The sequence below is a fragment of the Aythya ferina genome, assembly GCF_964211825.1.
Source record: "Aythya ferina genome assembly, chromosome: 5".
Taxonomy (NCBI): Eukaryota; Metazoa; Chordata; class Aves; order Anseriformes; family Anatidae; genus Aythya; species Aythya ferina.
Window position 1 is genome coordinate 43,516,221 of NC_140301.1, and position 12,796 is coordinate 43,529,016.

General features: G+C 55.8%; 2 protein-coding genes across 5 annotated transcripts in view; both read left to right on the forward strand.

The window, feature by feature from the left end:
* The first annotated feature begins 402 nt into the window (after nucleotides 1-402).
* TNNI2 (troponin I2, fast skeletal type) lies at nucleotides 403-5,273 on the forward strand. Of its 4 annotated transcripts, XM_084520617.1 has the most exons (7): nucleotides 403-460; nucleotides 2,162-2,191; nucleotides 3,552-3,593; nucleotides 3,906-4,034; nucleotides 4,244-4,333; nucleotides 4,468-4,644; nucleotides 4,972-5,273. In XM_084520617.1, the coding sequence occupies exons 4-7, from the start codon at nucleotides 3,912-3,914 to the stop codon at nucleotides 5,068-5,070; spliced, it is 489 nt and encodes a 162-aa protein (XP_084376743.1). In that variant the 5' UTR covers nucleotides 403-460; nucleotides 2,162-2,191; nucleotides 3,552-3,593; nucleotides 3,906-3,911; the 3' UTR covers nucleotides 5,071-5,273. The 4 variants fall into 4 exon arrangements, with proteins under 4 accessions (XP_084376743.1, XP_084376745.1, XP_084376744.1 ...); XM_084520619.1 differs by lacking the exon at nucleotides 2,162-2,191 and having other exon boundaries at nucleotides 403-491; XM_084520618.1 differs by lacking the exons at nucleotides 403-460; nucleotides 2,162-2,191 and adding an exon at nucleotides 3,220-3,333.
* Nucleotides 5,274-6,215: 942 nt separating this feature from the next.
* Nucleotides 6,216-12,796, forward strand: part of LSP1 (lymphocyte specific protein 1) — a 40,133-nt gene continuing 33,552 nt past the window's right edge. Inside the window, exon 1 of the mRNA XM_084520614.1 lies at nucleotides 6,216-6,416. Coding sequence (XP_084376740.1) covers nucleotides 6,337-6,416 — 80 coding nt within the window. The 5' untranslated portion in view covers nucleotides 6,216-6,336. The remainder of the gene's footprint in view (nucleotides 6,417-12,796) is intronic.

Here is a 12,796-nt window from a genome sequence, read left to right on the forward strand (position 1 = left end):
CAGCAGGCTTTGGGTTTGGTTTTTAAATAAATGTATAGTTGTGATGAAATATTTCACACGAGGAGGAGCTGCGAATGTTTCCCTGTGTGGTAACTGAGGCTAAAAGAAGATGCCAGTGCTGGATGGCTCCCTCAGGGATGGCTCTTCCACATGCTGCTGGTGGTTGGTTTTTGGGGGGGCGATGCAGGATCCGCAGCCTCCTTCCAGCAGCATTCCCCAAGGGCAGGCAGAGCTGCTTCTCTCCCGCGGGGCTGCCTCGCCTGCCCCAGCCAAGGGAGGTGCACCGGGGACTCTTGCACATCATTGGTCTGAGAAGGTCTCCATGCCCTTAAAGAGAAGGTGGATTTTCTGCTGAGCCACCCGAGAAGCCCTTTTATACCTCCTTACTCAGCCAGCTGCTTCGGCTCGCCAGTCAGTCCTGGCCGGCCAGCGGGGCTCTCTCTTTCTCCTGTGGATTTGGGTGAGCTGCTTTGCATGTCTCTTACTGACTGGCTTGCTCTGCAGGGGGTGACGGGGAAGCAGGTTCGCTCACATGAGTTTTGGGGAGGTGAAGGCTGGGTGGGGTGACCTGCTGGGGGAATTAGGGGTGCTGACAAAGCCACCTCTGTCCTCTGCCTGTTGGAGAGGGTCTGGCATTGGGGAGCCTCCCTCTGTCTTTCCCAGCTGCCTTTTCTTTTTGCTTTCATCCTCACTTGGTTTTGCTTTCTGCCTTAAGCCCCCTAATGCTGACTTCTCTGGGACCACAGGAAAAAGCATCCTCAGCTGCGGCACCCTGCAACAATCCCCACTCACACCCCTCCGCTCCGTGCAGCCCTTTTCTCCCCCCAAATCACCCTCGCCACCGGGAGACCCCCAAAACAAGGACCATCATCCAGACTGGCAGCACCATGGGGATGATTTTCAGCCCAGCCTGGCGTTGCCTCCTCCCGTCCTTGGTGCTCGCAGCGCGGGGTGCAGGGACGCTGGCAAAAATAGCTCCTGCTCCTTGTCCACCTGCGGTGGTGGCTGTCGCCCTGCGTCGCCCCGACCTCCCCGAGTCACGGGGCCTGGCACCGGGGCCAGGCTGCCGTCTGAGGAGACAGCTGCAGCTCCTTGTGCAGCTCCCCGGCCATTTTTAGAAGCACTTTTCTCCCCCCCCTCCGCCCCTTCCCAGTAATGTGATGGGCCCGCACATTTTCCAGGATAAAGTTTCCTGGGGGAGCTTGGCCCTGCAGCCCGTACCTCCTCCCTCGGGCACCGACCCCGTTAACGCTTCACCTCCCAGGCCTGCAGGTTGCAGTGTTTTGGGGGATTGTCTCCTCTGCAAGGGAGCAGCTTCCTTTGGGCTTGGCCAATGTTCCTGCGTCCTTCCATCAGCAGACACAAGCAGGAAATATTGCTCTGATAGAAAAACGCAATTACATTTACGGGGGAAAAATTGCAGCATGATGTTCCCTCTGGTACTTTTCCCTCTCTTCCCGAAGATGCTGTGTTGTGCCTGTAAAATCTCCACTTCCAGCAAATGCAAAAAATCCTCTGATGAAGCTGTTCATACCTTCACCAGCTCAGCAAGAGCTCTCAGTCCTGTGTCCCATTATCTGTGCATGTTCCATTACCTGATGCAGACATGTGCTGGCAGCAGCATCCTCCAATGTCCTTGTCACCTGTGGCTGCTGCCTGGCTCCATTCCCAGTGCCCAAAGCCATCGTGGTCTTTGGGGTATGTCTCCTCCATGAAGTGTGGCAGTGCTGTTTTCCCCATTAGTAGACAGGGAGGTTAAAGCTCGAAATAGCCATTTAGTTTGCTACAGCCCTATGTGATAAGAGCTGTATGACAGAGTCAAGTGGCAGACAAACTAGTCTTCCCCCCTCTTCCTTCATTGCATAAAGTGGCATCTTGGGGGCCAAGGAAGAATCACCCCTGCAGGGCTCACTGTCACAATCCCTTTTTCTGGCCTGGCACCGCTTGTCCCAGTGCAAATGTAGCCGTGAGCTGGCACGTGCTTGCCTCTCATCTACAAACCTCAGCCTAGTTCCCCTTGAGACAGGAATTTGGAGAAGTTGGGACAAACCCCTTCCTCTTTTTCTTTCTTTGTCTCGGGTAATCTTGCTTTGTTTCTCAACGCAAGAAAACCAACTCCAGCATGAATAATTGTAAATTATTTTTTTGGTTTTCATTGCAGGCTCACAACCATCTAAAGCAAGATGTCTGAGTAAGTTCCCATTTTCTCTCTCCGCTATGTCGCTGGCCTTTAAACACTTCCATCCAGCTGCCAGCTTTTTACACTTGTTAAGATACATCTGCTTGTTTCTGACTGGGATGCTAACTGCCTTTTCTCCCCTTTTTCTTCCTCCCCGTCCTTGTCTGCCTGCCCTACCTGACCAGTGAAGAGGTAAGTGTGTCCTGCTGGGGCTTTGCCTTCAGCCGTGCTCAGCCCTGCAGCCCTCGCCTTGCAGCTCCTCCGTCAGGAAGGTGGCTGCACCTCCTCCGCCAGCAGGAGGGTGCTGAGGGGACACTGGGGCAGGGATGGCCTTGAAGTCCAGGGATGGCTGTGGAAATGCAGGGCAAGGGTTTTGCCATGGCAGAAGGAGGGGTTCCTGCACCAGACTGCCTCCAAGTCAGCACTAGACCCCAAACTCCCCTCAGGTCACTGCAGGAGCCATGTCAATGAGGACCAGGTGCAGGGTCAGCCAGCGTGGCTCCGTAGCTCCTCTGAGCAAGCTGCTCCATCCTCCATCTCCCCACACACCCAACACAGCACGAGGCAGAGCTTGTTCTCATGTAGAGAAGAGGATTTCAGGGCAGTGCACATACCCTGTACCACAGTGCTGATGTCCAGCAGGTGCTCTGACTGCCCACTAAGCCCAGTGAGAAGGCCAGGAGGGCACTCTTTGCTAAGGCAGCACTTCTCAGATGGAATATAAGCCCTGTGCTTGGAGTCCTCAAGGACTCTGATCTCCTGTGGCCCATGCCCAGAACCTTACGAGCAAGATCCCACTGGTCAGTGATGCATTGCATCTCTGCGCTGGATGCCTTTTATCTGCAGAGCCCTTGGCTTCTGTCAGGAGGGCCTTAGCACCATCTGTACATGCAAAACCTGCCAGATTTGGTTGCAGTTCACTCCGCAGATCCTTATCCACTTCCTCCTGTACGTAGCAGACCAACACCCAAGCGCTGCTTTCTACTCGCCCACATCTGCACGTCGGATGCAGGGTGCATTTCCCCTGCCCCAGCCATACTCAGGCTCACTCTCCTCTGGCTGAAGGGCTGAGGACACAGCTGCAGTGCCGTGGTGGACCAAGGCTGTGGTTTCTCCTCTGAGCAGGAGACCTGCTGATGCTGATCTAGTGCGCTGTGGGTACAAGAGTCAGGAGAGCTCTCCCAGGCTCGCCAAATTGTGAGGGTTTCATGCAGCTGAGAGTGCATTGCATTTCTTACCTGGTGTCTCAGGGAGGATGAAGCTGGTTTGGGGACCAAATGTGGATCAAGCTGCGGGGTTGTATGGGGAAAGGAAATGCATGGGGAAATGTACACACCGTAACCTTCTTTTCTATCATTTTTCCTTCCTACAGAAAAAGAGGAGGGCAGCCACTGCCCGGCGGCAGCACCTGAAGGTAGGTGACATTGGGCTGGGTGAGCTGTGTCCCTACTGTACCATCTCCTACCCCGAGCAGCTCCCCTAGGCACTCTCCTGCCTGGGAAAGGCCGCGATGCACAATGTGAGGTTCCCTGTGTGCTTTTCTGCCCCTTACCAGGGAGCCTTCTGCACAGCGGGACTCTGGTGCTGGGGGAGGCTGGAGCCAGCATCCCCCAGAGCTTCTCAGCAGTCCCCCTGAATCCCCCCTGTGTGGGATGTGGGTGGTTTGGCCATGGGGAGCTTTCTTTTGCCCCTACTCCACGCTGATCATCCTCCTGTTGCTTTGCAGAGTGCTATGCTCCAGCTTGCTGCCACTGAAATAGAAAAAGAAGCAGCTGCTAAGGAAGTGGAAAAGCAAAACTACCTGGCAGAGCACTGCCCTCCTCTGTCCCTCCCAGGATCCATGCAGGAACTCCAGGTAAACACCTCTTTCACCCTTACACCCTGCAGGCCACCCTTCACCATCTGGGATCAGATGGTCTTGAATGATGGCCTGGTCCTCCTCCAGCCTTCGGGCTTTTTGGAGACAGAGGGGTCTTTCAGAGACACAGGAGAAGGAAGAGGTCTGGCGAGAGGAACCACCTGCATGTCCTAGTACTCAACATCCCTCTCCGTTTTTCCTCCCAGGAGCTGTGCAAAAAGCTGCATGCCAAGATCGAGTCAGTGGATGAGGAAAGGTATGACACAGAGGTGAAGCTACAGAAGACTACCAAGGAGGTGAGCATCCCCTGGGGCCATCCCGCAGCTGCCTCAGCAGAGCCTCTGGCTCATCCTTCCTCCCTCCCCATGCCTCTTGCTGGTGCATGAAGCTCACGCTGGGCTGTCTCTGCCCCTTCTTCTCCTCCCCGCAGCTGGAGGACTTGAGCCAGAAGCTGTTCGACCTGAGGGGCAAGTTCAAGAGGCCACCCCTGCGCCGGGTGCGCATGTCAGCAGATGCCATGCTGCGCGCCCTGCTGGGCTCCAAGCACAAGGTCTGCATGGACCTGCGGGCCAACCTCAAGCAAGTCAAGAAGGAGGACACAGAGAAGGTACCCATTCCCTCTCCCACATGGGCATCAGCCCCTGATTTTGGGAGCTGATGCCTCCCTGCGTGATAGACAAGGTGGGGGGTGAGGGTCCTTCCTGCTCCATAATTCCTCTCCTAGCTCCCAGTGTCAAAAATGTGGCATGCGGCCCCAAAAGACGTACAGGAGGGGTGGAATTGGGCTCCTCTAGCTGACATGGGGTTGTCCAGGGGAGACGAAATGTTAGAGAACCTGTGGTGAGGTTTCCATGGCCAGAAGGGTGAAGGGGCTGTGCTCGGGGGGTATTTCACCCTGTGGAGCCATCCCACCACGTGCCCATCCCTCCTGCAGGAGAAGGACCTCCGCGATGTGGGCGACTGGAGGAAGAACATCGAGGAGAAGTCTGGCATGGAGGGCAGAAAGAAGATGTTCGAGGCTGGCGAGTCCTAAGCACTGCTGTTTCCACGCCTGCCTTTCCCACCCTCCTCCATCCCCTCCTGACATGGCTGTGGCCATGGCCACCTTCCCCTACCCCCGGCCCCAACAAGTCCTCGCCACGCATCGAGCCCACCGGCCGGGTGCTGTTTCCCTGGTTTTGTGCAGAGCTGCAGTCTGGAAGCAGCGGTGTAAATAAAGCTTTGGTGGGAGAGGGGGATGTCGCCTGCCGTGCTAGGGACAGGGAGGCCCCGTGCTGTGGGACCACCTTGGGGACGCTCATCTCCAGCAGGAGGCTGCCTTGGCCTGGTGTGCTCGGTGGGCAGCAGCACGGGATGCTCCCCTGCTGCCCTCCTCGTGGTCTCCATCTCGTGGTGATGGGGTAGGAAGGGACATTTCCTCTCTCCTAAGATCTGTCGTCTGACCCCATTGCAGGAGCTGCCATGCCTGGGCACTGCTTGGGCAGGCAGAGGAGAGGGCTGGGGGTTTTGGGGTGGTGAGGAACCATCTGCCAGAGGAAGGAAGTGGGTGAGGCCACGGCACGATGCCATCGCCTGCTCTACCTCCTCCTGCTTCTGCTTGTTCCCCAGCGGGGGCTGAGTGGGGGCCAGGAGGTGATGGCCCCATGCTGGGCGCTTCTTGGTAGCCTCTTGTTGGTTCTGGTCACTCCTTGCACTGGTGTTCATGCCCATGGTGCTCTGCTGTGGCTCCTCTCCATGTGGGGTGATGGCTGGGGGACAGGAGCTCTCAGCCCAGGCATGGGGGGCATGCAGCCTGCGTTGGTGGTGCAAAGCAGCCACCCCCAGGGCTGCAGGGGATGTTCAGCACCCGGAGAGGAGCAGGCTAGTGCTGTGAGAGGTGTGAAATCCAGATTACCTCCGTGCCATGGTGATGGTGCCCCACGCACCACAGGGTGCTGCGGTTCAGGGCTGCAGGATGTCCCCATATGAGCCGTGCCAGCACCAGGGGTGGCCCTGGGTAGCGGTGGGTTGCCCTTCTCCCTGCTGGGGGGGATGTCCACGCTCCTCCCTTCCCCTTTAGTTTTTCTTAGCGCTTCCCTCTTTCGAGGCTGCCGACAGAGGCGAAACCTTAAAATAATCTGAACCATTTAAAAAAAAAAATTATAATTTGCCTTCTCCCATCCCCCCTAAACCCACAAAGTTTCCGGCACAGCTCACTTCTGCCCAGCGCAGGAAGAGCGAAGCTGCGGCAGCAGCACCCTTGCGCGCCGTCCCCCCAGCCCTGAGCCGTCCCCAGGGCACTGTGCCGGACAGGAGGGAGATGTCGGACTCGGAGGAGTGCCACCAGGGTGCAGGAGGAGAGGACCAAGTGGGAGATGAATCCCACCAGGAGAGTGAGAGGTGAAGCCTGGGGACTGGGGAGCCCAGCGGAAATGAATCTGGGAGGATGGGGAGCTGGGAGGGGAGGTGTTGGGGGGAAAGAATGTCGTGGGGCCAGTATGAGAATGATCCATGGGACATGAAGGTGATCAGATGCCTTGGCAGGGTTTTGGTGAAGCCCTTCAGCTATGGATAGACTTAGATTTCCTAAAGGTCCCATCTCCTTTGAACTTCAAAGCCGCTGGGGGGGTTGGTTCAGTGGGGAACCTGTACTCCCATGCAAGCTCAGCGAGGGGTCTGGCTCCAAGACTGGGGCCTGCCATGGTGCCCCACAGTTGAAATCAGCCCTGTCTTTAAGGCAAATTGGGGCAGACCCTGCTGCAGGATGTGTCCTCTCTCAGTGCGCATGGGTGGGTGACTTTGGTGGGAAGGAGATGGGAGGCAGGAGGGATGCCCAAACCCCTCACAAGAGGGATCCCCCTTGCAGGAGGGATGCTCAGACCCCTTTTGCTCTCACCTGCTGCCTTTGCCATGGCTTGTAGGACCATGCTCAGGATTTGTGACACCAGCAGCTAACGTGGCTGTGGGATGGGGCTGGGAGGAGGTGCTGCCTTGGCGGTCTGATTTCTTTTTGTGTCCGCTACGCCTATAAACTGAATTAACCTGGACATTTTTCAGGCTGGCTGCTGTCTTTTGTCAGCTTACACATCTCCCCGTTCCTCCGGTCTGCTTTGTTGCTTTATCAACAGACTGTGATTTTACAATCTGTTGTACTCTGTACTTGTACTCTGGTCACTCCACAGCAGGCGGCTTTCCATAGGGGTTAAGGGGAAAGAGACCAGCAGCAGCGACCAAACTGCAGCTGACTGCAATAGGGGAAGGCAGAGGTAAGCTTGGCCGAGGAATCCCACAGAAGTATTCAGATTTGGATGCAGCCAGGTTGAGGCTGAGCATCCCTGGAGCCTGGGGGTTGCCTGATTTTCTCCTCCAGCTTCAAAGCTCGCATTAGCATTTCTCTGCAAGGCTGCTGAAAGGCAGCACACTTCATGTCGAGAGAAAAAAACACCCCTGAGTGACAAGGAGAGGGGAAAGGTGTGTCATCTCCTATCGCTGACGGCTGCGCTGAGTGTTTGGGCTGACACCTGACAGCAATTAGCCCTGGCTGAAGGCTTGACTGGAGGCTTCAAAAAGGTGCTGGAGCCGCAGTGTGTGGCTGCCTGCAGGAACAAAGGGGAAAGCTTTGCTGCTGGGGGGTGCTGAGGTGTAATTCCAGGCAGTGCTCATTTGCCTTGCAGGGGAAGGAGCCTTTTTGGGGTGGCTGAGCCCTTTTTTGGGTGGTAGAGCCCCTTCACCTCTTGCTGCAGTGGGTGGAGGTATATTGGCTTAGCCAGGGCCATGCAGCAGGAGTCCCTGGTGGGGCAGCACAGGGCAGGGCAGGGCTAGGTGTTTCCTTTCTCTGTTTTCTCCTGGAGCTTCAGATAAATAAGATACAAGGGCACCTGTTTTATAGCATTGAAACTCTTTTTGAAACTTTCTGATAAATTGTGTGCATGGATGCTAATTAAAGCTGGTGCAGCCCTTTCTTTCAGATGAATTGTAATGAAATATTAAATGGATGGAAAAAAGAGAGCAAAAGTAATTTTTCTTTGTTTGTTAAAAAAAAAAAAAAAAAAGGAGAATCACTTTCCCTCCTGATTTGTGTAAAGGTTTCATGTGCAGCTCTGAACTCCTCCTTTTGCTTGCACTATTTACATGTTTGCCAAGCTCTCACAATTTCCACCCCCCAAATGGAGGAAGGAAGTGTGTGTTTGCTGCCTGGGGCTGCCTCTCTTCTGCCTGTGGTTAGCTCAGCTCTCTGCTCTCCTCACCTCAGGCAGAAGTTCTTCTCAAGGCCATCAGTGTGTGGATGGAGGGGTGGATGGATGGATGGAGTCAGGGCAGTGCAGCTAAGACAGTGTGAGGAGTGCCGGGGATGCGAGCGGTGGGATGGAGCTGCCAGGGAAGCCAATCCTGAGGCTTTCTGGTGGCAATGTATGCATACCTTGGAGATATGGGAGAGGAAAAAAGAAGTTGGGTTTGCTTGATGAGCTTTGAAATCTGCCCAGTGTATATAGAGGAATTCACGACAGGGAAGGCTTACACTCGTATAGCTATTGAGGCAATCCCAGCCTGGACACAGCTTACCCCTTGTCCCTGTGTGACCAGAGGCATTCTGGCAGAACCTTGCTCGTGCTGGTGTACCACCACCAAAAACCAGCTGGAGTTGCACTTTTCTACGAGCTGCCCTTGCTCTCAGGGTGTCTCGGGGCTGTGAGCCCAACACAAAGCCTGCCCTGCAGGACACGGCCACGTGAGCGTGGCTCATGAAGCAGGTCCAGTTGTGGAGTGAGGGGCTCAGAGCCAAGAAGCCAGCTTCTCCCTAGTCCCCTGCCACCTCCCCTGCGGGGCTGCCTTCCCGGGAGCTGCAGGAAGCCCTCAGCAGCCCTTGTATGGTCAGCACCAAGGGAAGGGCTCCACTGCGCCAGCAGGCCCCAGGCTTTGCTCGGCCACGTCTGTCCCCAGCTGTCTCGAATTCTCCAGATCCTTAGAGGAGTCTCGAGGGTCCCTGCGAAGATGAGTCTTGTTGCTAAGTATACCCATGGCTGGAAGGAGGCTGGCCGGGAAAGCTGATATGGGGAGAGCCCTCGGCACATGGGATTCCTTGGGGGAGGGATGGCTGAGCCCCGCACGGGGTGACCGCTCCGAGTTTGCCCCAGCTGGGAGCAGAGGAGTGAAGAGGAGTAGGGGAACACACAGGGGAGGGCCAGCAGACCCCAGCTGGAAGACCTAAGGAAGCTGGGCAATACTGCAGCATTTCCATATTAGATGTAGGTGTTCTGGCAGGGGCATTAGGGATGAAGAGCTGCCTCTAAATATAGGGACGTATCAGGTGCCTTCACTGCCCCTTTCTCCTTGCAGGAAACCCTGGCTTGTCTTGCCTACTTTGCAATGTAAAGCTGGGGGTTTGGGGGTGTGGGTGTTAATAGGGGATAGCCCAGGAGCTTTTATTTGATTTTTTTTTAACCACTGAAGGATGTGCTAGCCAGAGGGTTAGCTGAGCATGGGCTAAAAAAAAAAAAAAAAAAAAAAAAAAAAAAAAAAAAAAAGTGTATTTTAAAACAGTTTAAAAACACTTGGGGTGAAATCTGGCTCTGAAGCCTGTGGGATTCCCTTCTCTGTGGGTTCTGGAGACAGCTTGCTGTGGGGCTGGGTGTCCTGGCACCAGTCCAGGAGTTTTGCCAACCCCCTCACTGCTGGCTGCTGCTGGAGCCCATGCCATGGGGTCACCCAGCCCCTCCAGCATCCCTAGGCTGCACCCCAGGAGGAGGAGAGCTCTGCTTGGCCTTTGTCCAGCATCACTAAAGCACATCCCTTCGTGCCACGAGGAGCACCAGGAGTCTGGGCTGAGCTTTGGCCTCACACGGCCGTGGCTGAGGTTTCTGCTCCCTTACCCGGAGTCTGACATGTTCCTCCCAGGACTGAGGCTTTGGACCCCCTGGGGAGGTGTTTCAGCATCTTTTGAAGGATGCCGTTTGTTTGGGAAGGGAATGAGGTGCCTTATCCACAGGATTTGCCCTCTGTTGGGTGCCAGCTACAGGTAGTTTCTTATCGGACCCGTGTGACACCTGCCAGGCCTTGAGCAGGTGTTTTACACAGCCCGAGGCATCTCCGATGGTGCTGCACGTCTGTTTAGGCACCTGAATTGCCGAGTTCCCAAATCACCTAGCGAGCACGGACCACTGCTGAGATCTGGGCTGAGGCTGAGCAGGTATCCCTGTCCTCGGGCTGCCTGGGTGCTCTGAGGAGGCTCAGCTACCAAGGGGTTAACTGGCCCTGCTTGGCGCCCGTGTGTGCTTTCCTTGCCATGGATCCCTCCTAACACGCACCAGATGTGTGAGGCAGCTGCCGGAGTGCCTTAATCCCAGGTTTCGGCACTCGGGGCTGCCTTTCTCACGGGCAGGTCCACAGCAGGGTCTCTGGGGGCTCGCAGGGCGGCTGGCAGCACCCATCCTCATCCAGTTGAGCTGGGCATCTTCTGCTGTCAGCTGCCTGCAGTCACCTGCGGGGTGTGCTGCTGGCGTGGAGGCAGGGCTGGTGCTGACGGTGTGATATTGGGTCGTACGGGATGAGCAGTGCTGTCTGGAGACAGAGCAATGTGGATTTGCCCTGCCACAGAGGAGCTTCACACCAGCCCCGTGTCTGAGAGCTGTCCAGGGACTCCGTGGGTGGAGAAACACGTGGGCTGAATTTATTAACGAACCCAAAGGGAACCCCATTCAGGGACTGGTGACCCGCTGGCACTGGGGGGCTGAACGCTTGCAGCCACCTGGGAGCACCTGGTCTGAGATGTGCAAGGCTTGGTTCCCTTGAAGCTGGATTTATTTGGATTTCTCTTGTTATTGAACGGAAATACAGGCCTGATGTTTTGGGTAGCGTGCATCAGCACCACCCCACTGTCTGCGGTGAAGCTGTGCCAGTTTGCATCAGCTGGAAGTCTTCGGTTCTTTCCCTTACAAGCTCATTTTGCAAATGAACCCCTTGCTAGGGATTTTTTCTGCATTACCAAGCAGCCCCTCTCCCAGCCCTAGGTATCTGTTGCTTGCTGCTGCTAAATAGACACTATGTGCAATTTGTTTTATCAAGCTCCTGCCAGACGGGCTGGAAAATATGATCACTCCTTTGGTGCATGCGCATGCATGTGCTTTTTTCTGCTGCAAAAGCAGTTTCCTTTCCAGGGAAAGGTTGCTCCAGAGCCATTAACATTGACAAACCCTGAGCTATTGACACATCCCAAGCAACCACAACTGCCATCCATTTGTGAAGGGCAAAGTTCCCCCCCCCCCAATAAAATCAGAAGCGATAATTGAACCGGCTGCTGGAATGGTTTCAAAGCAGGCGCCTCCTCGCAGTTGCCTCTTACCTTCTGTAAGGGAGCTGACAGCAGCAGGCCCAAGCTCAGCTGTGCCCGAGGAAAGGCTCGTGTGTTATCCACTGTGTGCTCCCCTGCCCTGAGGGGCTTCTCCTTCCCCGGGCTGGCATTTCTCACTCCTCTTTTCCTCTCCTGTTGACATGGTCCTGCATACAGCTTCAGCTTGTGCTTGCCCTGATCCATCTTCCTGGAGCTAATGGCAGAAAGGCTCCTTTCAGCTCTGTATAAGGTCTGGCACTGCAGAATTAATTAATTTTTGGATGCACCCCAGCACTCTTCCCTGCCTCTCCATGGTGGCTCCCATCTTTTTGCCCGGCTCCAGCAGGGGAGGCGTGGATGGATGCTGGCTTTCTGTGAGCTGGGATTAGCTGTCTTCCCATGAAGCTTGGAAGTGGGAATTGCCAGATGATGCTTGGGGCTTCCTTCCTACCCCTTAGCCCACCCTAGCCCTAGCAGGAGAACCAGCCTGGCAGCGTGAGGCAGGGGTTAGTGGCTGCTAGAAGTGCCTGTGTTGCACAGGGCAGTGCCACAGCATGGGAAAATCATGTGGCCACCTCTGCTCTTCATGGTGCTGCTCTGGCTCATGCTTGCACCCCCTCTGCTTGCTGCCCTCCTCCTCCCTTTTTAAACCCATCTTTCATTTTCCTTTTGCTCCCTTCTCCCTCGGTCCTCTCATTTCTTTTCCTCATTCGTATCCCTCATGGAGCACCACACCATCTCTCACCATGCTTACAGGCTCCCATCTCCCCTCTCACTGGGAGATGAAGCAAATCCGTGGGGTTTTAGGCTTATGATCTGTCCATAAAATGCTCCAAGGGGACAGAACAGGATGGGTCCCTCTTCTGTCCTGCATGGGGGTGAGAGAGCAGCAGTGGGATGAGGAATGAGGGCTGCTCCTTCCAGCCCCAGATCTCTCTCCTTTTTGTTTCTGCCTCTCTGGATGTCATAGGAAGAAAGTCATCGTTGTTCCTGAGCCAAGCGCCTCAGACTTCTGACATGGTGTTTGTTGACTCTTTGGACTCGGCCCACAATCATACGTGCTCCTCCTTGGGAGCCAGGCCCCCTGCAGCCCCAACATCTCTCGCCTGCGGTGCTGCCCCGCGTGGCTGTGGGGTGAGCCCAGGGCCAGGCGCCCTCCTGCGGAGCCCTTCCTGAGCGCCTCCCACCTCCTCTGCCCCACTGCCCCTCGGGGTATGTGGGCTGGCAGAAAGCCCCTTGCTTGGGCAGCCCCTGCCCACTGCATTCCCTTCCTGTCTGCCCCTGGGGTCACATCTTGTCTGGGGAGCATCCTTGTGCCGCTGCCAGGGGTGGCTGCGGGTGCAGGCAGGGCAGGTTGATCCCACCTCCAAGAGCTTGCTCTGCCTTCTGGTGGCACCTTCGGCATGGCCGTACATCCCCTGCTTCACCCCGGGGTGTTTTCTAGTGCTCGCCA

Excerpts from the sequence above, each read along its gene's own strand:
- TNNI2 (XM_084520616.1), top strand. The coding sequence starts at position 3,435 with ATGAAGCTGGTTTGGGGACCAAATGTGGATCAAGCTGCGGGGTTGTAT. Across the intron at positions 4,334-4,467 it reads TACAGAAGACTACCAAGGAG|CTGGAGGACTTGAGCCAGAA; the intron begins GTGAGCATCCCC and ends TCCTCCCCGCAG. Across the intron at positions 4,645-4,971 it reads AGAAGGAGGACACAGAGAAG|GAGAAGGACCTCCGCGATGT; the intron begins GTACCCATTCCC and ends TCCCTCCTGCAG.